This window comes from Schistocerca piceifrons, chromosome 1 (assembly GCF_021461385.2).
Source record: "Schistocerca piceifrons isolate TAMUIC-IGC-003096 chromosome 1, iqSchPice1.1, whole genome shotgun sequence".
NCBI classification, from domain to species: Eukaryota; Metazoa; Arthropoda; class Insecta; order Orthoptera; family Acrididae; genus Schistocerca; species Schistocerca piceifrons.
The window spans coordinates 83,947,510-83,972,078 of NC_060138.1; the positions used below are offsets into that span (position 1 = coordinate 83,947,510).

The 24,569-nt window shown below is 44.8% G+C and overlaps 1 protein-coding gene and 1 pseudogene across 1 annotated transcript in view; one reads left to right on the forward strand and one right to left on the reverse strand.

The window, feature by feature from the left end:
* Positions 1-514: 514 nt before the first annotated feature.
* The window catches only part of LOC124784291 (calcium-activated chloride channel regulator 1-like), a 376,328-nt gene continuing 352,273 nt past the window's right edge, over positions 515-24,569 (forward strand). Inside the window, exon 1 of the mRNA XM_047254090.1 lies at positions 515-1,043. Within this exon, the coding sequence (XP_047110046.1) occupies positions 858-1,043 (186 nt within the window). The 5' untranslated portion in view covers positions 515-857. The remainder of the gene's footprint in view (positions 1,044-24,569) is intronic.
* On the reverse strand, positions 23,998-24,114 carry LOC124724082 (annotated as a pseudogene).

Below are 24,569 nucleotides of genomic sequence, written 5' to 3' on the forward strand. Positions count from 1 at the left end.
GACATATTCAAATTTTGGGCTGAAAAACTTCTGTCTGCGGGCAGATAAAGTAAAATAAGCGGAACGCGGGCGAGCAGTAGCGAATGCAACTGAGCACGACCGAATCCAGCTCGCGAAATCTCCGCTACTGTTTACATCAGAGAGAATTGTCGTTCGGTCCGGTTTACGCCAGGCTTTATCCACAGAGACCTCTACCGAGGACCCATGCGAGCGGCGTGGTGAGCAAAAGGGCCGAGGCTTCTGCGGCCGTCGCCGCCTCAGCCAGCGACGCAGCGCCGCTGACGAAGCTCTGTTGCTCCCCGCAACGGCCCGGAAACGCAGCGGAGCGCTTGTGGGCCAGGCACAAGCTGCTGCCGATGTCGGCGGCGATCGCGCGGCGCGGGCGGCGGCGGAGGGGGTAGCAGTAGCGCGTGGTGGGGGGTCGTCGGTTCCGCAGGCGGCCGCGTAGCGGCGCTGGCGGCGGCGGCACGGCGGCGCGCGCTCGGCAAAGCTCTCGCAGTAGCGGCGCTGCTTCGCTCGTGGTCGGTTGTGAGGGCCCAGTACATCTCCGTACGTCCTCCCGCCTGTCCGACCGCCGTCGCACCGACACGCTCGACCGCATCCGGCACGTCGCTATAGCAACGATAGCCGCTCGCACGATGCGAGACTAACGACAAGAACCGAAACGACCCCTGTGACTAATATACGCAAAGTGGCCGGCGAAACTCGACGAAAGCAACTTTGTTTTTTTTTTTCCTTCCCTCCTGTTTCTCATTTGCAACTTCTTTCTTTTTGCGGAAGTCGTCGAATAGTGCATGACAGCTGAAGCAAACTGCGGGTTTTCTATCGTGTGCGTGTGACCTGGTCGCCGGCCGACAATGGCGAGTGCGTGCAGTGGATTGTTGTGGGCCGCTGCGGTTGCGGCGGTGACAGTCGCGCTCTGTGCGTGGGAGGTGACCGCCGGACCCGCGCTGCTCAAGAACGGCGGCTACGACGGCGTCATCGTCGCCATCGACGACTCCGTCCCGGCCGACAACTGCAGAGCCATCCTCAACAACCTGGAGGTAGGCCCCGCTCAGCCGCGCCGTGAAAGTGTCTGCAACAAGTGATGTCTGTGTGCGCCACTGGGCGAAAGTGACGCGACAAATTAACAAGCAAATGTTCAGTGTGGAAAACATATATATATATATATATATATCTCACCTATCGTATCCACTTGTACAGCTTAACTTTCGTGCTTTATCACCACCGACTTGCCAATATGATTACTGGCGTCTCTGTAGACTTGCAAATATTCGTCGTGGTAAAAAACAAGAGCGTTCGAATCTAACGGTCTGTCGAACCAAGTATGTAATATCGGAGTGCATTAAACGATCTCACACAATGTTCATGTCAGAAGAACAGTATTGTACCTCCTGATTGGTTTCGCACAGGTCGAGGCACGAAACTATAAAACCGCCTTAGCGAACTACAGAAATGTGGTTGTTTACTTTCACAACGGTGTATCGTTATCCCTTCATGCCACATTACTAATAGTATAATTCGAAAAGAATTGTAGCTCAGCTACAAATGAAATTATCGTTTGCCACAAACGGTGACATTTTAACATTGACAATTTTGAAACGCGACAGTACGTCAGTGCATAAACATTGTATTATGTCGCAATCTCGGCTGTCTTTTGAAAGACCTTTTTGGACGTATTTATTCCTCTGAGTGGTCATGATTTCTCTAAATAACTGCACATGATTTTCTTATAATTTTTGACGATGAGTGATTTACGCAGACTTGATTGTTTGCGGAACTTACTTCAGCTCAAGTGTTCGAAAACGGTCGGATTGTCGCAACTGTAGTGACACAACGTTACAAATTCATTTAGTTGTTGAACCGTTTTTTAGAAAATTCATAGGATCAACACGCAGCAATACGTCGAAGGCGCGACAAAACACGTAACGTTGTAATTCATAGAAACAACGTTTGGAAGTGCAAAGATCTGTACTGTACATGACTGTTTCGTCTCGTCGGGATACGGCGCGATAGGTTCTGCAACGGAATTTAAGTGACAGGAATCATCAACTTTTCTACGTAGCGCAGCCTGTGTATCTAAATACTAACTAAATTTACGCAAAAAAAAAAAAAAAAAAAAAAATCTGCCGGTACATATCACGCATCTGAACGGACGAACCCGTCAGCAAATTCACAGTATTTCTCGAAAGTACTCCAGTAACTTTTGCAGCAATAAACTTCCACTCTGCAATAAATACTTCTAAATGCACAAACATATCTGTTACGGACTCAGTGAATGACGTCGTGATTCCGCTACCGTCGTATCTTACAAGCGGACAGAGCAACGCGTAGTATTTGGAGACTGAGGATTCCGTGGTATAGCGATGACGACAATGTTAAAACAGTGACAGGAGTCATACCGCTTTATATTGAAAGGACGTCTTGTTATGACTAATACAGCTGGCTGTAACCGTCCCTATTTTATCTCCACTACTCGTTTCGGAGGGTTATACGTCACCACATGGCGTTACTTCAGTTAATACAGAAGTGGACTCGTGTAACTTGTGGCTCTGTTTCCAGTAGTGACGTGCGCCATTTCCTGTACTGTATACATCATATGCACTTTGTATACACCTGTTGTATACACGATACACGCATCTCTTAGTAATTACCATTAAAGCTGTTGATGACAGAGATTTAACTTGTCCGAAACGCGTATAACGGATTCCGAGGCTGTGCAGAAATGTGTTATATGATGCGGATAACTCTAAAAAGTGTCACCAATGATGCACGCACGTGTTAGTATTCGGATAGTTCAACGAAACCGATAAGTTCGTTTTTTCAACGCTTAGTTATGGTGACGATTTTGCTCGAGAATCAGGCAGTCAACTACGTCAGTTGTTCAGCAACTTACGGGAATGCAGCCGGATGACGTCTTCGACAACGGCCGACGTTCGGATAGGTGAACAACCAATTATTCCGTAGGCACATTTGTCGAAGACGGCAATCGTCTGCATTCCCATAAGTTATTCGAATATTTCATACGTCGGAGTAAACTCAAGACTGGCCACATCAGTAACAGACAATTTTATACACGAAGCGCTGCGTACGTCGCGTATTATTTATTGGTGCGACGGTTTCAGATCTGCAATACAGACAGTGCGATAGCTGTCACTAGCATTAGCTGGTGCAGCCGTCAAAACCAATGCCGGTATTAGCTATCATACTCCTCATATTTCACACTTGAAGATGGCTTTCTTCGGCCGCAACACGTCTTACCAGTAGTTAATAGTCGATCTAATTTCTAAATTCCTAGACTTACAGAAGGCTTTTGACACCGTTCCTCGTAAGTAGCTTCTGATCATATTGCGCGCTTATATAGACTAACGTCTCAGTTGTGCTACAAGATCCGTAATTTACTGATAGATAGGTCACAGTTCCGAGTAATTGACGGGAAGTCATTAGTGAAACGGAAATATCTGTGGTCTCCCATGGAAGTGTTATAGGCCTTATGCTGTTTTAATCAATACAAACAATTCAGAAGACAATCTGAGCAGCCCTCCTAGATTGTTTGCATATAGTGCTGTCGTTTACAATCTAATAATGTCTTCAGAAAATTAAAAGGGAATTGCGAAAAGTTAATCTAGAACAAAAAGTGTTAATTCGTCGACAAGAGTACTGTAGAATTTCGGGTATACAATATATCGCCTAGGGGTCAGAATGACATGTTAGATTGGGATCTTCAGATAGAATACATTTTGAGTAAGGCGGAGCACCGTTTTATTGGCGGAATACTAAGAGATGGAACAAATCTCTGTGGAGAGGCTGCCTACGCTACGTTTGTCCATCCCTTTCTGGAGTATTACTGCGCGGTGTGGGATCAGGTTTGACGGAGGACATCGAAAAAGTTCAAAGAACGGAAGCTCGGTTTGTATTATTGTGAAACAGGAGGGATTGTCAAGGATATGATAAGGATGTTACGGGGACAGCGATTAAAACAAAAGGCTTATTTCGTTGCAGCAAGATATTTTCACGAAATTTCAATCACCAATCCTTTCCTCTGAATGCCAAAATATTTTCTTGGCTCCCACCTAGCCAAGGGGAAGTGACCATCGTAATAAATTAAGAGAAATCAGAGCTCGTAAGAGAAGCCTTAGGGGTTCATTTAACCCACGTGCTGTACAAAAACAACGGTCGAGAAATAATTTGAAACTCGACGATGAACTCTCTGCAAAACATTTAAGCGTGAATTACAAAGTAGTTATGTTAGTGTAGATGACGTTGAAGGGTTTTTTTTTTCTGCCTCTCTGTGGTTTCATACGCTGTAATCAACCACGAGACATAACGTATGTGAGAGGGTTGCCATGCGGCGCATAGGAGACGCCCCACATGGAGGAGAGGAAAAGGCTTTGCTAGCCGCGGCCGAAGCGTCGCCGTCGACTGGATCTGTCCAGTGCTTCCAGCCGCGGCACGCGCCGGCGCTCGATCGCCGTGTCGTCCGGACTCCCTGGAGAGGGTGAGTGAGGGGGGCCTGGGAGCCCGGGACAATCTCTCGGCGCTCTCGCGTGGCTTTACTGCCCGACCCAGCAGCTTTCGGTAAAGGCGTGAATTTTAATGCGCGGCCGGAAAGTACGGCGGAGGTGCCATAAAGTCCCCGCTGCGCGCGGCGCAGAGTAATCTTGAGCGCCAGGCGCCGGGCTGCGGAAGTCGACTCGCGCCTCTTATAATTTCTGTGAAAGCACCGAGAGAACCGCTGCACTAAAAAGATGGAGAAAACTGTCGAGAGCGCTTAATAACTGACTTTATTTATAAGGTCGTTTCGGCTACTGGCATCATCAGCTCAAAAACAGGACTTGGAAAACACAATTCAGTCTCAGTATCAATAAAGTCTACGCCTAATCTGGACGATAACTGTGTTGAGGGTTCGATTAGGCGTAATTTTCAGAGGTATTGACAGTGAACCTCGTTTTACAAGTTGCATGTTTTGATCTGATGGTGGCGATAACCGAAATTACGTAATACATAAACTCAAATATTAAACGATTTTATTCGCAAAATATTCGCAATTATCATGTATTCATTCGATAAATTTATTTCCTCTACAATGAAGTGTCTGGCAGAGCATTCATCGAACTACCTTTCCACTCTCGAAGAGCGTGCGGGAAAAATGAACACTTCAACCTTTCTGTGCTAACTGCGATATTATTATTATGATCATGTCTCCCTATTTACTTGAGCGCCAACAAGATATTTTCAAACTATGAGCAGAAGTTGGTGATTTAAATTTCATGAGATGATCATTCCGTAGCGAAAAACGCCTTTGTTCTAACGACTGTCCGTGGCAATGTCTCCCTTATTTTGCAATAATACAGAACGAGCTGCCCTTCTTTGAAATTTTGCGATGTCCTCCGTCAATCCCCTCTGATGCTGATCCCACGCCGCGCAGCAGTACTCCAGAAGAGGCCGGACAAGCGTGGTGTAAGCAGTGTTTTAGTAGACCTGTTACTTTTTCTTTCTGTCAATAAATCGCAGTCTTTACTCTGCGTGATTTATCGTGTAACCAAAATTTTGTGTACTTTTTTTGTGCTCATGTGGATGACTTCACACTTTTCATTATTTAGAGTGAATTGCCACTTTTCGCACCATACAGATATTTTGTCTGGATCATTTTCCAAATCATTTTGATCACCTGATGACATTACATGACGGTAATTGACAGCACCATCTGCAAAGAATTTAAGAGGTCTGCTCAGGGTTTCTCCTAAATTGTTTAGGTGGATCAGGAACAGCAGAGGGCCTATGACACTTCCTTGCGAAATGCCCGATATTACTTCTGTTTTATTCGATGACTTTCCGTCAGTTATTACGAACCGTGACCTTTCCGAAAGGAAATCAAGAATCCAGTGAGACAACTGAAACGATACTCCGGAGCCACGCAATTTGATTAGAAAGCCTGTGAGAAGCTGGATCGAAAGCGTTCTGGAAAACTGAGAGTATGGAATCAGGTTGACATCCCCTGTCGATAGCTCTCATTACTTCGTGAGAACGTTTCGCACGGAAGGTATTTTCTGAATCAGTGTTGGTTATTTGTCAATAAATCGTTTTCTTCTAGGTAATTCATTATGTTCGATGTTTCAAAACTCTACTGCAAATCGGCTTACGGATATACAGATATAGTTACGGACGTTAAACATCATAAAGTCATTTAAAATTTCAATGAACGTAAGTCGTCAAATTATCACATCTAATCTTTCATGACATGTCTATATGCTGCACACTCATTGAAATGTTAAATGACTTTATGATATTCGAAGTGCCTAACGATATTTTTATATCTCTGAGAAGCTCTTTGTGTATTACGCGCATCCGAAGATGGCAAATATCTACCGAACCGGTAATGTGACTATTTTTGATACATCTAATCTATCGTCAAAATAATAAGTTATTACACGAACGTTACAAAATTCGCATGCTACCAGTTTAAAAAAAGGGGGGCAAGGGCGGGGATATTTTCTCGTAACTTCCCTCCCCCTATATTCTGCTGATTCTCAATGGAAACTGTTTTCTTTGCTGCTTTGGGACTTCCGTAAGCGATGTGTAAATAAGAGAACGCGCTTCGTATGAAACCTCCCCGAAACGTCTTGTCTTTTCTTTATGAATAGTAAGAGCTCTTCAGTTTTAAATGAAAAAGGATAACAGCTCATACCATGTACTTCATCTGTTTCACTTGTTAATAACACAATTACTAACAGTGGTTAGACTCAAACGTGCTCATGCAAATTTAGTTACATTTTCACACAGAAGTTTTCCATCGCAGGTTTCCTTTCCCAAGTTACACCATCATGTTATAAGAGTATACAGTCGCCTTAATAATTATTCGAGCAATGATACAACCTACTAACTAATGTTACTGACAGAGCATGGCGATACTGACTTTTCTACTGACTCCGCGTGTACCTACTGGCATCCTGAGCAAATAAACCGATCAGTCACCTGGAAAGCCTGGAAACTTCACATAAATGCGCGTCTGCGGCAACGCTTGGGTATTGTGAAACATTGCTGCCTCCTGCCGGAAAAGGCGTGTTCATCTGCGAACATTCCAGAGAACAAACGATGCGTAAGGGGTGTGACTGACTCTATGATTGATTACCTTAGCCGCTATCGAAATTCGTGTCCCTTACGATATTGAGACTCCTTTCCGTTCGACTCGCGGAGAGCGTATGGGAAGAATGACTGTTCGTACGCTTCTGTGCGAACTGCAGCTTACCTAATTTCATCAGTTCGATCTCTACGAGATTAGACTTTTCTGTCGTGAAAGACGGTACGTAAACTTTTTTAAGCAGGTTACACAGCGAGTTACACAGTGCCTTTGCGTCCAGTGTCAACCATCTAAGTCTTGCCAACAATCATGTTACACTCTCCCGCCATTCAGACAAGCCTGTGACCGTTCTACGTACAGGCCCAACGACCCCTGTTGGTCTACCTGATGCTAGTCCCACAAATTTCAAGCAGCTCCTTCAAGTGTTTCATACGCAATCTGCATTGTAGACAAGCCGAAGTTCCCAGTACGTTACCAATGAATCGTACCCTTCCATTTGCTACAACTGAGCCTATTTACATTTCCAATTTATACCTCTGCTCTCATACATATCTGTATCTTATGACTGATTCTATTTGTGGTTCATAAGTTCTACAGTCATAAAGATACCGTCTTTTTAAATTTGGTTAGGTGTTCAGTTTTGTATTTCTCTACTGTAGCAGCCAGTCTGACGTTTTGTCGAGATGTAACTCGATATTATGCAGTTTTTGTACCTCGTATATAAATTCCTGATAATGACAACTATCTTCTAACTAAAGTCACGCCGACTCGCCATAAAGATGTGTTTTGCGCTATATGTGCATGTCGGGTGCCGCAGTTTGGTAAACTGTGGAAAGGCATCTTTACCCCGAGACCCCTGGAAGAAGGCTGATGTGAACTGCCGTCTCGCCATCTACAACGTGTTTTTAACTTTCGATAAATGAGCCAGTGCAGACGAACGTTATTTGCTGTATGGGTACCGAACTTTATAGGAATGACGTTCAGACAGTGTACGCTACGTGATTAGCACTGTTAGTAGTGTTAGGTGTCATGACTTGCCGTTAGGCGCCGATGCTGGTATGATGACGTAGGGTTGAAACACAAGTATTGGTGTGCATTGCAGCTGCAAACAGTCAACATTGATCTGTGCAAGGTGAGCACGACTTTACTCGTAAAGCCGTTCTATCGAGACAGCAGAAATCGTGCTTCTGCTCGTCGCCAGTACCGATGCGTTGCAGGAAACGGGAGAGGCCCCTCTTTCCGCACCGAGATTGAGGAACACGATTCGAAAGTTCTAATTAAATGGTGATTTGGGAATTGCTCCTGGGAAAGCCCGTCGGCCAAATTGCGCCACAAATTGTTGAAGAAGTTATTGTTGCTGTGGATGAGAACGTTGGATACAGTGCGCGATTTTCAACAGTGCATGTGCCGTGTCACGACAGCTGAACGTTGCATGGCTCACCGTTCGGAAAGTGATGCGAACGATTGTGAAACGGTATTTCTAGTGCGGTTCCAGGCTATCGTGGATGCAGACGGTCGCGACGTTGAACAACGTTTGTTATCTGGGTCGTAAACATGGTTCGCAGTTAACACGTTACCCTCCCATATGGAAATTAAAATGTGTTTCTTTCAATGGTTTATTCATTATGTCTCTTCCGCATTTCCTTACAAATCTTTCCACACAGTTTCACTGCCCTGCATTACTCGTTTTTCATGGAGGCCATCTCAAGTAGTGAATGATTAATTGTAACTACACTGCGTATCCACAATTCCTGAAGCAAAGAGGTGTGCTACAAGCGAATGCAGGCTTTCGTACAATCCTCTAACCTGTGGATGTACGACACAAGCAACAGTCGCCAGCTTACGCTGCCCAAGAGCACGCCAGGTATTACTGGAATGTGTGGGTGTAGGGGACTCTCTATCCAGGATAAAGTATAGCGTCAGGAAAGCGGATATGTAGCGCGCAGTTCATTGCGTAGCACCCAGTAGCTCATCACGGTAAAGTGTGCGGTTTCCAACTCGAAAAAATCTGTCGGCTCAGAAATGCGAAAAACTGAACGACGGCGACAGTTGTATTCATGTGCGTACGCGAGGTAGCAGAGAAGTGCAGACGTGGAACTCTTGCTCGGGAAGAGAGAGATTCGAACCCAAGGCTGTCCATCCTTAGTTACTGTGCTACACCTACCCTCAAAAGCTTCCAACGGATGGCAGAATATTTCGTTGAACAAGCTATGCCCTCAGGTTAAGCTAATAGTGTTTCTTCGCTGCTGCCCCTGCTATTCGCGGAAAGAAGTCCTAGCTGACTTGCGTAGTACGTAGGTGAAAAATTTTATTCTCTAACGAAGAGCAGCGTCTGATCACTAGAACCAGATTAGAAGCAGTCCCGATCGTTACGTAGTTGTGCTGTTTCAGATACAGAACCGCCGTCACTTCGATACAACATCACCGCTGCTGCGGAAGCTTCTGTAAAGTACTGCCAAGTGCGTGGCAGAGACTATTTCGCATTTTACTACGTTATTAAGGCTTCTGCCCTTTCCGCTCATGTATGAAGCGCTTCACCGCGCGCTGCAATTAGCGCAATCTTGTCCTAGCGGTCTCTACGGAAGCTATACGTAAGGGGTTGTAGTAATCTTCTAAAGTCATAATTTAAATCTGCTTCGTCGTACGTGCATTATCGCGGGAAAGTATGCGTCCATCTTCGACCGCCTGCAGCTGAGTTTTTCCAGCATCTCTGCGATGCCTCAAATAAATTTGTAACCATTCACGTTATCCACATTCGTACATGGTCAGTAGCCACTGTTAGCCACTTTTGACGTCCGTCCCACACACTCGACTCGCACAAGTGACTTGTAAGCTGTCTCCTTTGTGGACTCACTTCGTTTTTCCAGTGTCCTACCACTGAAGCGTAGTCTGCCAACTGCGTTACCTATTTTGATCGTAGTAGGTGTTAGTGAATTGGGAACAGCAACCCACTTAACTGTCTCAGGAGTTTTGTAGGCCTAAAATCGCTTTCCAAAAGTAAGTGGCGATCTGCACTGTTTTAAGATGAGGCGTGAACACTTCAGCAAAAGAGGAACTTTACTGCTGTACGATTTCAGGTCCACAATAGTAGGAATGAAGAGACGGGACTCGTTCAGTTCGTTGTCAATCGCACGACACTCGTTCCACACTCAGAAGGTTTTATTCTTCGGTAAACAGCCCCATTCATTTCTGGAGTTAAGAATGATGAAACAAATGAGAACAAGGTGTTTTAATAGTGCTTGTTTCGATTTACTGTATCAGAACTTGTTTAAAGTCAGTCACTTCATTACGTAAAATATATAGCAATTTGCAGTCGTAAATTGTACTTCACCAGAAGAGGATATTGTACATAAAGAATTAATGACAGCTGCCGTAAGCCCAGCATCGTCCGCGCCTCTGGAGAAAGAAATACCATGACAACTAGGTATTGTTAGATTCGTTAAACTGTCGTAAAATTATTGTATAAAGAGGCACACCAGCGTTCGTCTCTGTCCAGTATGCAAAGCACTGTGTTTCTACGGATTTCAGTTTACTGAGACGACATCAGTAACCAGCGTCTAACGAGTACGCCGAACTGAATAACGACCTCGTAGGTAGTACTTTGAAACTGCAACAGATTATAAACATTTCTCAGACCTAATCAGTAAGCGTTCAGCACTAATTTCGACAGAATACAGATAATTCGGCGTTTTTTACCAGAGATACGCTGTGCTGGCGTCTACTACAATTGTACTCAGTAGCACACTTGGAGCGCCCGACATAATAGCTGCCCTGTTACCAAATCTGCTCTTTTCTCACACGGCGGTGTCTCTGTTTCTCCTGTAACATTTTCCTCTCAGGAGACAAGTACTTCCGTCATATTTACGGTACACTGGTCACGTACGAGACAGGCCTAACGTTGGAAGTCGTCGCAAACACGATAACCGTTTCTGTCTCACCTGTTATGGCATATATAACACATGCTGTGATGTTACTAATTCTTCCGTTGCTTCTTGGATGAAAAACGTAATTATAGTTCAAAACCACAATATTTTGTGTGTTCCGCAGGATTAATTTATTTAGTTGGACATTTTCGGATTACAAGGCCTCCATCAGAAATCTTTTTTACACTTATTCTGAACTGAAAAGAAAAAAGAAGCAACTACCAGAACTTTTATATTTACATTTAATTCGATGTCCTAATCTCTATTCGGAGCCGAACAGATTCGTCTTTATTCACGGTTCTGTTGTTGTTTTCTTCAGTCCGAAACCTCATTTGTTGCAGCTCTCGATGCTATTTGTACAAGCCTCGTCATTTCCGAATAACTACTGCAGCCTGCATCCGACTTTCCCTTTTTTTTTTTTTTTTTTTTTTTTTTTTTTTTTTTTCGACGTCTTCATTAGTTACTCGATGTACCGGTCCAATCTTCAGCATTCTGCTACAACACCACATTTCAAAAGCTTCAGTTCTCTTCTTGTCTCAACTGTATATCGTCCACGTTTTACATCTGTACAGGACTACACTCCAGACAAATACCTCCAGAAAACATTCCTAACACTTGAATTTGTATTAAACGTTAACAAATTTCTCTTTCAGAAACGTTTTTCTTCCTGATGTCAGTCTGCATTATATGTTCTCTCTGTTACGGCCTTTATCCGCCACCTTGCTGCCCAAATGACGAAATTCGTCTACTACTTCTGGTGTCTCATTTCCTAATCTGATTCCCTTAGCATCGTCTTATTTAATTCGAATACTTCCCATTACCTTCCTTTTATTTTTGTTGTTGTTCACCATGTAAGCTCTTCTCAAGCCACAATCCATTCCGTCCAACTGCTCTTCCAAGTCCTTTGCTCTCTCCTACCGAAGAACAACGTCATCGGCAAACATCAAAGTTTTAATATCTTCACTTCGAAATTTATTCTTGAATTTCATTATTGTTTGCTGAATGTATATGCCTAGATTGAATAACATTTGGGCTAGGCGTATAAACTAACAGTCTTGCAACTTATTTCACGAGTTTCCATTGGTCTAAAAGGGTTTCTTAAACTTTTTCAAACTCCTTAACTCCTGTGACAATAGATGTGGTGACCTCCATCTAAAGATGACGCATGCAGTTTGGCAGTGTAAATTATATTCGTTCTGCATTCTGGTTGGTACTACAAGCTTGTAAGCAGAGAATTATTTCGCATGTTAATGTAAAAAAATCCAAAAACCTCTATTCAAGAAAATCTTCCTCTATGAATCATCCTAAAGAGGCATGTGTAGTATTCACTGTTATATAAAGAGAAAAAAAGCTTTTGCAGACTGTTAATGTTTTCGTACGGGAGACAACATGCGTTCGTGGCAGTCTACAGCTCCACTGCTTTACTGACTCCCTAAAAGATTTTAAAGTCCGCATTATTACGGAAACTGATGGCACTTTTACCTGATACGAAACTTTGATTAATAGTTTTCCCCATTGAAGGAATTTCCAAACATTAATATTCAATGGAAGACACATAAACCTCTCATTATAGAGAGGGTTATGTCTGTTTTTACAGATACGTCGAAAAAAAAAACAAATCACGCTGGTGCGATACAAACTTAATATATTTTCCTATGAAATCAATTATTTCTCTTCCGCGTTTGGAATCCTCACAGTTGCTAATTCACTAGAAGCTACACACTTCGCAACGACGATCAAACTAACGCCCAGGTCGACTGTGTGTATGTAGCAGATTTTCCCTTGCTGAAACACGTCTTCAGTGGTCCCCCAACGTTCCCATCGCATTCTGAAACATGCCTACGTCTATTTGCTCATAGAGCTTTCTCAAATAAACTCTTTAAAAAATACGATGTGGCTTCTATCGTCTCACGAGCGTAATGAGTTCGTGTATGTCGTAGAAGAGTCATCAAAGGCAAACACGCGATAATATTTGAGAAAATTAATTAATAGTTCCGTACCTAGCTGCACGAAAATAATAGCATCAGATATTGGGAAGAATCCTCTTTGGAAGATGGCAGTTATCTTGTTGCGAAGGATTTTGTTCGTGTCGTCGTCCTTTCCTGAGCGAGATTTTTGCCAACTTTTCGCACTTTTTCTGCCTTCAGTGATCAACTATCACACGTCTGCTTAAAACAGATGATTTTTAAGCTCGTTAACAAGCTCTTTCCTCAGTTCACGTTGTTACTTTACTGTGCACGAATTGTGCAATGACAAGTTCCACCGCTTAATGAGAACCTCAACTTCATGAAAGAGCTTTCGGGACTGTCAAATTTTATTAAGCACGTTTAGCGTTTACAGGTTGTTTATACTGATTACTCCGGTAATTACTTTCTCACTATGAGCACCAAATGCTTCCCAAGTTCATTTTAGCGTGGTGTAAATAAATGAAATTGGTTTCAACCTCCTGATCTGTGCTTTATTAGTGTCGCTACAGTTTTTGAAAGAAAAGCGATGTTGTTTGCCCCATGCGTTGTTTGCTTTGCCCCTAATAACCCCTATATCGACGGTATGTAGCCGTGTGCTCTTCCTTCCTTGTTGTTTATCAGTAATTTAGTTTAGGTCCACGCTTTGGTCATTACGCGCTACTTCAATATGCGGCGACATTTACCTGCCGACGTAAACCACTCTATCAGTTAATCCGGCGCGAGTGTTGTGACGCGTTAATGGACTTTCGCGCAACAGCGGTAAAGCATTCAAACAGCGGCAAAGCTGACCGCCACCAAACACCCAACGAGGCCCTCGACGCAGCGGGTCGCGCCTGCTCGAGAGCGCGTAGGCAACCCGCCGCGCGAAACGCCGTTGCGGGCAGCGGTGCCTCCGCCTGCCGGCAGCCACCACAAGTGTCTTCCGCGCTCGCGACGCCCTGGGTGCTAATTGCTCTCATAGGTTTCCCTGACCGCAAGAGACGCGCGTTCTTGCGGCCTGGCCGGCCCGCCAGGTTTTGTAGCGGCGGCGAGACGGGAAGGGGGAGGGCGTCTCGGTCTCGCCGTTGCCATCGCTCTGGCCTGTGGGATCGTGTGGCTGACCGCAGGTGGCATTATTACGTCGCTACCGGGCTGGTCCAATTACAGGGGCGCGCGTGCCGTACTGCACCGCCAGTGGCCGCCATCCCACCACAGTGGGGTCACCAAACACACCTACGTCCACGGCGCAGCATGTTTCGTACTACTGCAGTTGGTTCGCATTCCACTCGCGTACACTCTGACTTAAAATACGTTAATATTTAAAGATTTCTGACACGATCTGGTTTTTAAAATTTTATCTCGCAGTTTTCTGTACCCCACACTATTTAAATTGTGGGCTGTTCTGTCATCAATCTGACTGGTTTAATGCGGCCCAGCACGACTTATTTTCGTATGTCAACATATTTCAGAGTTACACTTGCACTCGAACTCCTCAATCACTTTTTGGGTGCATTCCTATCTCCGCATTGTCTTCCAGTTTTTTCCTTCTTCAGCTCCCTCAAGAACCATAAATTATTCCTTTATGTCTTAACACACACCCTGTCATCCTATCCTTTCTTCTTGTTAGTGTTTTTCACTCATTGCTTTTTTCGCTAATACGTCGGAGATGATTCCTTACCTAATCACTTCATCTAACTTCAACATCCTACAGCACCAGATCTCAGACACTTCGATTCCCATCGTTTCTGGTTTTCCAGCAGTCCATGGTTCACGTCTATACAACGCTGTTCTTCAGACACACATTTCCATAAATTTATTCCTCAAATTAAAGCCAGTGATATATACTTGATATTTCCTTTGGCCAGGTATGCCACCTTCTCTTATGTTAGTCAGTTTCTTTATTCTCCTTGCTTCGTTTATCATCCGTGACTTTCTTTCCAAGGCAGCAGAAAGTCCCTTCGTCAAGCAATTTGCCCCTACTTTTCGTATAACCGTCGTCGCTAATCTCGTGTCTGGTGCTCCATAATCATTTCTGTCTTCCTTTCGTTTACTCTCTATCCATATTCTGTGCTGATGAGACTGTTTATTCCATCCATCAAGTGTTTCTCACTTTCAGTGTGGATAATAACGTCATCAGCGAATCTTATCTTTCACCCAGAGTTCTAACCACACTTCTCCTCCCCATCTTTTATTGGTTTCATTGATCTTCAATGTACACCCTCAACGACAAAAATATCGCGAAATAGTGTATACTGTTCAGATTTTTCACTTGTAACGAAGATGTTTCACTTCTCTTATGTATAAAAATTCTACACAACTGTACCCATTCGGTTCTTTGCTGCCTAAGAGCTGCCAAAAATCTCGTTTCGACATCTTGAACAATCTGTGGAATATCAGGAGTAGTAACATAACCCCCGTTGCTGTTTTCTGACTGAAACCTAACAGCACCAAGCGAGGTGGCGCAGTGGTTAGCGCACTGGACTCACATTCGGGATGACGACGGTTCAAACCCGCGTCCTGCCATCCTGATTTAGGTTTTCCTTGATTTCCCTAAATCGCTTAAGGTAAATGGCGGGATGGTTCCTTCGAAAGGGCACGGCCGACTTCCATCCCCATCGTTCCGAAATTCAATGGGACCGTCGATTTCACTGTTTGCTACCCCCCCCCCCTCCCCCCCTCCCCCCCGTCAAATCACCCAACTAACCAAATTTAACCGTTAGCAGCACTGTATCCTACCGTAGAAATATGATGTGTTTAACAGGATAGGTCTTTTCTTTGCATGAACCAGCCAAGTATGTATCTGTGTATTTACAAAATTAGTTGTAGTATTTTCAAAACCGTTGGAAACTGAATACGTCCACAGTATCAACATTATTTATTTAGTTATATGCCATCATATTTACAATCTTGTGATTATGGCAGACCGTGATAGCTACAGTACTACATGAAATAGGAAAGTGTACCGTAATTTCATCATACAGTCTCTGTTTTGGCATAAGTTGAAGCATAATGTATTAATGATCTACTTCAGTAGATACGTTATTAACTATTTCTATGGAATTAAGTTGAAACTACGACTAGTTGCCAATTACACTTCCTACCTCTATTGCGTCCTGGTGTCAATAAATTCAGAAGGCTGCGCCCAGAGCAGACACAGTAGTGTCACTGCCGTTAAACACGTCAACATCACAGCCTCCATGACGCGCAAAAAATCCTAATAAACATTACCTAATGCTATCTAATACGTAATTACTTTTAATCTAATAATCATAAAATTTGTCTTATCTGATCTGTCCACTTTCTTTTAAAGCAGACACCAAAACGCAGTCACTTTCATTGTCGCGCCATCAGGTACTGTTGGTGAATTACCTGTGGTGTCCGTTTTACGCGGGACGATGCGTTCGCTTTGAAGAGCAGTAGCTTTACAAAGCATCCGTGGCGCACTCGCATTGCATTACGTTCGCATTCATGGAAAAAAACACGCGCTGCTGTCTCCATGGCAATTAGTAACGGATTTTTCTCTTTTTTTCGGGATATATTACTACCGCAAAGACAAATTTAATTTTCTCTTCTCAGCATCTCCACCGGTTCTCTTTTTTAGCGTCTCTCCAAGGTAAAACGAAATTGCTAAAAATAGCACTTGTGGGCTGGAACTGGCACCCTCTCGGCCGGCTGGACGCGCAACTGCGAGTGCTGTGGCTGCTCGGCGCCGGACACGGGACAGACGTGGCGCCCTGCGTGTGCGCTTCTGCGGCTACCCCACACGCGGAAACGCCAGCCGCCGCGTTCGCCTTGGCTGGCCCACTATTCCCCTTTCCCCGTCACTTTCCCGATTTTCCCTTGCAGCGCTTTCTTTCACATGTGGCATCTCGCCGCTATACTACTCTGCACTGCTGCTCCTCTACGCCCTTAATTGGGTGCAATGTAATGCGCGCACGCGCGCGCGCACACACACACACACACACACACACACACACACATACATACATACATACACTACTCGCGCCTCGTCATTTCAGAGCTCGTTAGCGCGGTGTGCGAGACATCTTGTCCGCCTCCACTGCCTGTAGCGTGCCGCTGGTACCACCCACTCACTGACTATACCACTGGCAGTGAACTACCCCGTGCTTCGAGACCTTGCCTGCCACTTCTCCACACCTCGCAATTTTCCCACGTCTCCTCTACAAGTGTCCTCCTTACGCCTCTATGGGCAGACCTGTTAAACACCAAAGGCCTCATTTGTATTATTTTAGGGAACACAATAAACATATTTTGTTAAAAATGGCATATAAGTCACAATTACGTAAAATATTTCATAGCGTTACGTATATGGAACAATAGAAGTTCAAGGATTCTCATAGATTAAACTAAAATGACTAATTTATATCTATATACGCTCAAGCGTCAAAGAAACTGGTATATGCAAGAATGTTTAAATACACAGATATGTTTACAGGCAGAATACGGCGCTGCGGTCGGCAACGCCTATATAAGACAACAAGTGTCTGCCGCAGTTGTTAGACCAATGGCGTGTTATCAAGATTTAAGTGAGTTTGAACGTAGTGTTATAGTCGGCGCACGAGCGATGGGACACAGCATGTCCGAGATAGCAATGAAGTCGGGTTTTCCCGTACGACTGTTTCACGAGTGTACCATGAATATAAGATATCCTGTAAAACATCAAATCTCCAACATCGGTGTGGCCGGAAAAAAAATCCTGCAAGAACGGGACCAACAACGACTGAAGAGAATCGTTCAACGTGACAGAATGGCAACCCTCCCGCAAATTGCTGCAGATTTCAGTGCTGAGCCATCAACAAGTATCAGTGTGTGAACCATTCAACGAAACATCATCTATAATGGCTTTCGGAGCCGATGGCCCATTCGTGTACCCTTGATGACTGCACGATACAGAGCTTTACGCCTCACCTGGGCCCGTCAACACCGACATTGAGCTGTTGATGACTGGAAACATGTTGCCTGGTCGGACGAATCTAGTTTCAAATTGTATCGAGTGGATGGACGTGTACGGGTATGGAGACAACCCCATGAATCCATGGACCCTGCATGTCAGCAGGGAACTGTTCAAGCTGGTGGTGGAGGGTGAAGTTGGAGTGATATGGGACCCCTGATACGTCTAGATATGATTCTGACAAGCGACACGTACGTAAGCATCCTGTATGATAATCTGCATCCATTCATGGGCATTGTGCATTCCGAAGGACTTGGGCAATTCCAGTCGGACAACCCCACACGTCCAGAATTGCTACAAAGTGACTCCAGGAACACTCTTCAGAGTTTAAACACTTCCACTGGCCACCAAACTCCCTAGGCATGAACATTATTGAGCATATCTGTGATGCCTTGCAAAGTGCTTCTGAGAAGAAATTTCCACGCCTCGTACTATTATGGATTTATGGGCGGCAGCACTACAGGATTCATGCTGTCAATTCCAAACTACTTCACACATTAATCGAGTTCTTGCCACGTCTTGTTGAGGCACTTCTGGGTGCTCGCGAGGGCTCTACACGATATTACGCGGGTTTACCAGTTGCTTTGGCTCTTCGTTGAATGACACAATAGAAATTCAAGGATTCTGGTGCATTAAACCAAAATTACTAGTCTATAAAAGGCTTGTATGTGTACGTGCTGACAAACGTTTCTCCATCATCGCTGGCTGCCACCCACTCGGGGATGTGGCAGTAGATAGCCAGCCCATGATCTCATGTTATTAGAAGGGCAGTTTGGTCGCGGTGGATAGCAGCGGGTGAGTTTGGAGAGCAAAAATCCGCGAAATACAGAACAATAAATACTCTTAGAGCTATCTACTCTGTCAGTTACGAACTTTATCGTACAAGCGAAAATACATTTATTGTTTCACTCGTCCAACATAATACGATGCTCGCTCGGTTTCGCCACAAAGACTTTAATAACGTTGTGTAATATCAAATAGACCAAAATGAATAATCGAACGGTACACTGCAGTGATTTCGGATAAACATTTCGCTTATTCTACGTTAGTATGATCGTTTTCCTAGTTTAGCGTGTTTTCGTCAATCACTAAGCATTGACCCCTTAGTGCTGCCCGCGGTGAAATATGCTTCCGTAACGTAATGTTAACGCCATTACGGATGAAACAGGGTGTGGATTGTATAAGTGAGCATTGTGTAAGTTCAAAAGCCATAGACGTGCGGTTAGCCGCGCGGTCTGGGCGCATTGCCACTGTTCGCACGGCTGCTCCCCGTCGGAGGTTCGAGTCCTCCCTCGGGCATGAGTGTGTGTGTTGTCCTTACCGTAAGGTAGTTTAAGTTAGATTAATTAGTGTGTAATCTTAGGCACAGAAGATCTCTGCAGATTGGTTCCATAAGATCTTACTACCGCCACTGAAGTCATAGAGAATATGACTTTTTCTAAGAGAACTATTCCACTTCGCGCATTGTACAGAGATAGCTGCCAATCACTATCACACACTTCCACCCACCATAGTTTGGATGAAACACGTTAAGGACTCTTCTCACCAGTACAGTGCATTGTGAATGAAACAATAAAAAACATTTTCACGTGTAGTTCAAGTTCTTCAGTGATAAATTATTTTCCTTTACCTAAGAGTATTTACTGCTCCGACTTTTGCCCACCACGCTCACCTACTCTCACGCGCCGGGACCAAACTACCTTACTCGCAGGATAACTGCATTCATAATATTCTTAACGATTCATCTGTGTGCATCTCATATCTAGATTGGTGCAATATTATAATCTGACCCAGGCAACGCTGGATTTCTCAAACAAGAACGTCTAATTACAGATATACTTGAAAAAATGTATTCGCGATATTACAGTATCCACACTCTGTGCTCTCACAACTTTCGTGTGATGCTCGTACAGGGAGAGATAGTGTTATTCTCGTCGTGTTTGCCTTGTTGGACACGCAAGACAGTTTTTCAGTGTCTGTAGTTTGCAGTGTCTGAATGGTACTTTACAATGAACTTCGGACATGCTTGCATGTCGGAAGGAACAGACACCGCCGACGATCAACTGTATAGGACTGGATATTGTCACATATGGAGGTTTGGGTCGATCCGAGAGGCGTCCACGGATAGACGAAGTGGTTAAGGCGACCACTCGTGGTAAGAAGGAACTCCAGGTTCGAGTCCCGGACCGGCACAGATTTTCGTATTTCACCATATGCCACCAACAATTTGTACGGTATGATCATATTCGCAATTAGCGAATCCATTTCGAATTTAATATGGCTGTAGATCGTTGGATGTGTCTGTTTCTTCCAACATGCAAGCATGTGTAGATATGTGAAAGTGCGTAACAATTTGTTACAGCTCTTAGTCATCGTGGCTCTCCTGCAAAAGAGTTCCTTTTTTTCCGGTCGCGCAAACTGAACATTACACTTCTCACAGACGGCTGATGGACTTCCCCTGCAGTTGCACAGTTTTCATTTGCCTCTCTTTTTTAAGTACAACTGGTCAATATTTAATATTGTTCTGGTGAGCAACATGACTATTAAAAGTTTAAAAAAATTGATGTCTTTGGAAACCACGACTCACAAACAGCTGTAAATGAAGCTGCAGTAGAAACCCAGAGATAAAAGGTGAAACGCTACCATCTTGATAACTGCTTGACGTAACACTTCTGTTTGTTGGCACACAATAATAATAATAATCAGGAGAGGAGCCGGCCAGCCAATTGTCATTGGTCTCTCCATTTGCTCTTAATGTCACACGAGCGAATACACTCCCCTTCTTCCCATGAAATCCAGCAGGGTTAGTCTTCTATGAAAATGAAAATCCTTTTTGAATGCAATCTTTAACAGAAGACTCACAAATTTTTGAGTAATGTCTGCCACAGTATTTCTTTCATCCAGATGTACCTCCAGATTACTGCACCACATAATATATTTTAAATGTTCACAGCTTACGTTTTTGAAGACAGTACTAATAACTATCAATAGCTGGAGCAACTCTGCCCACCTTATACAGTGATCCCAAGTCGCAGCTTGCGCCGTTCCGCTGATTCTTCAGCATGATATCTAGTGCTAACGTTAAGTCTCATCGGGACTGTTATTCAGTCTCGCTTATCTTATTATTTCAGCACATTCGCCAACCCCTTCCGATCGAACTTTGTTTCTCGCAGCACTCCAGTTAATGTTGGAAGTTAAGAGTACAAATCGAACATCCAGTTCTCAAAATAAATACGATGCTCCTGGTGACAACGTATCATAAAGTGTACTCTTTTTTTTACAATAACCATTCGATAAAAGAGTAATTCTTTATTTGGAACATCACAATTGTATTGGTATGAACTAAGACGGTTTGTCTTATTTAACAAATTTAATTGAGTGTATGTATAACAAGTGTTCTTTTGTCTCCGTGATGTAATAGGCATCGCCAGGACCGCTTTCCTCTATGGCACGCACCATATCTCCAAGGCAGGTCCCGACGACATGGAATAAAACGCACGACCAGTAAGTACCACGATCGTGGTACGATGTTTATTATCGTACCGGTTTGCAGGTACGCTGCGTCCATCCATTTCATGATTGATACATGCGCATAAATAAAACGTACATCCATACAGTAGATTATCTAAGAAACTTCCTGGCAGATTAAAACTGTGTGCCGGACCAAGACTCGAACCAAGACTCGAGTCTCGGTCCGGCACACAGTTGTAATCTGCTAGCAAGTTTCATATCAGCGCACACTCCGCTGCAGAGTGAAAATCTCATTCTAGTAGATTATCTAATTCATTACGGAAATAAACTTTTTATAGTGGCGATAATCATTCGTGGCACGAAAAACGGTTGTGCGACACATCACTTCACAGAAATGTGTGTGTGTGTGTGTGTGTGTGTGTGTGAACGTGTGCGTGTGCGTGCGTGCCTGGAAAAAATTGAGGCCACGCACGCACTGCAATCTGCTCGGTTTCGCCGCCTGCCATCTGCTGCGCAGAAGTCCCTGCGTGCCTTCAAGGGGAAGATGTAATGACGTGTCGGTGGCGCTGCTGGCCTTCGCAGCCGAGACAGGCATAACGCCAGACTTGCCCGCTTTGTCGTCACAGAGACTGTTCGTCAGCAAAATCGGTTTCTGCGGTAACAGCAGAGCAACGCCAACGAGAACTCCATTACTTCGCACCAGTTTACAGGAAACCGCTGATTCTCCTGCTCCATGTTTCTGTCCTTTTTTTTTTAATAAAGTTGACTTTTCGTGATATTAGCTCGATTATGTAATTCTGGCGGGTCGTCAGATTGTTCAGCTGTACCGTTCTGTACTGCCGCCACCAGCGGTGCACCGGTGTCCATTACCAAATGGAACGCTCCGTAATACTTTCCCTAACACATTCATGCAACCTTCCATTTCCATTTATAACACTTGCTGTTTCATTGTTTTTGTGAGTTGTCAAGCTTGACTCCTAAACTCAGTCGCGAAGATGATTACAAGTGCAGGAAAAATATTACGCTCTCCGACATAGTCATACATAAGGCGGAGTGTATCATTTACTTAAAAAATAAAATGGTTCAATTGGCTCTGAGCACTATGGGACTTAAAATCTGAGGTCATCAGTCCCCTAGACTTAAAACTACTTAAACCTAACTAACCTAAGGACATCACACACAACCATGCCCGAAGCAAGATTCGAACCTGTGACCGTAGCAGCAGCGCGGTTCCAGACTGAAGTGCCTAGAACCGCTCGGCCACTGCGGCCGGCAACCTTGTTTAGTTGTCTTTAACCGTTCATGAAATAAATGGGGTCTTACGTGACACTTTCTACATGCATACAAGGAGTGTACTTTTTCAGTTTAGTTACTTACGATGTATCACGTCAGCTTCGTCGCTGCCTCTACGGACATCATGCCTACGCTTTTGGACAACAACAGTTTCGAAAAGGGACTAGGGCGAGATTAAAGCAAACTCGGAGTTATGTGGAGGACATGACAAACGTCGCCAGACCGCGGGCGCACACTACCACCACTCCCCCCCCCCCCCCCTTCCCCTGCCACCACGAAAGTAGGTCTGTTTCCTGCGATTACTGCTCGTGCGCGGGAGAGTTATGCGCCCTGTGTATAGACGAGCGAGCGTGTACGAATGTCGCGCGGGTTAATAAATTACGGCGGCGGTCCTGGGTGGGGTAGGGTAGGGTGTAGGCGCCAGACCGCGCCGCTACCGAGGACGGCGATATATTAGCGCGGCCGCGCCGGTACCCCATTACATAACATATTCCGCAGCGCGCAGCGCCCGCCGTCGGCACCGCGGGATAAACGGCCTCTCTGACCAGAGACACAACGCCGGCGGGCCGGCCGCTGTTATTATCATCTGCGGACGGCCGCGCCTACCGTGCATCGTCGGTAAACTGAAGAGCGACCAGCGACAGGGGCGAAGGGCGCTGCAGCTGCCATACAGGGTGAATTGTGCGTCCGGACAGGAGCACAGTGCAGTGTACGCTGGTTTGCGGAGATTCATTTCGTGTGCGTTTCTTCTGTTAGTTGCATCTGCTACATCCATCATTGCTTCATACACCAAGTTGTGTCTGTTAAAGGCGAAACAACGTGACTACCACACGCTATGCCCACTTCGTGCTTCGTCAGAGCATTCTTTCTAGACGTGTCAACTCATCAAGGTCTCGCTCGTCTAGTATTCTAGCTGTGTCCACACGTGAAACAAAAGCATTCTCAAATTTGTCTTTCATCCCCAGAACAAGCTACCCTGCACCCACCGCACAATTTAGTGCCTCGTTGGACTACAGAAAAAGCCGAGATACTTCGTTCTTTCAACTTCTTAACGTTTCCCCAAAACTTAACGTATAAGGCGATTTACCCCCTTTGAAAAAAATAAAGAAAAACACTCCGTATTCAGGCCACGAGTGACCTACCAGGACTATCCAACCGCCGTGTCATCCTCCGAGGAGGATGCGGATAGGAGGGGCGTGGGGTCAGCACACCGCTCTTCGGTCGTTATGATGGTATTCTTGACCGAAGCCGCTACTATTCGGTCGAGTAGCTCCTCAATTGGCATCACGAGGCAGAGTGCACGCCGAAAAATGGCAACAGCGCATGGCGGCTGGATGGTCACCCATCCAAGTGCCGGCCACGCCCAAGAGTGCTTAACTTCGGTGATCTCACGGGAACCGGTGTATCCACTGCGGCAAGGCCGTTGCCGAAAAAAATAAACAAGATGTTCCCATATTCTGCTTCTTTCCATTTCCATTTTTGAATTATCTTTCTTTTTCCTTTCTATGGATTAGTTGGGTTCTGACACATTCCTCTCTCTCTCTCTCTCTCTCTCTCTCTCTCTCTCTCTCTTTCCCTCTCCCTCTCTTCTACTGCTATCATGTTCATTGCTGCCATCTCTCCTAGCTCAAATCTGCCTACCTCTAATTTGCCTTTACTGTTGTACTTCTCATGAATGAATGTACTCAGAGTTTTTTCTGCACTGTAATAATTCCTCAGTGTTCCTGTACGACCGGAAGGTCACCCCTGACGTTGTCTGTAAACATGCACACAGTTCCCGTGAGCGGTATTTTTGGACGGAATGGAGCACTCAACTTGATTGAAGATCTCAGTTGGAAGTAAAGTACCAGCACGGACGCATTAGAGACAGTAGGGTGAGCATC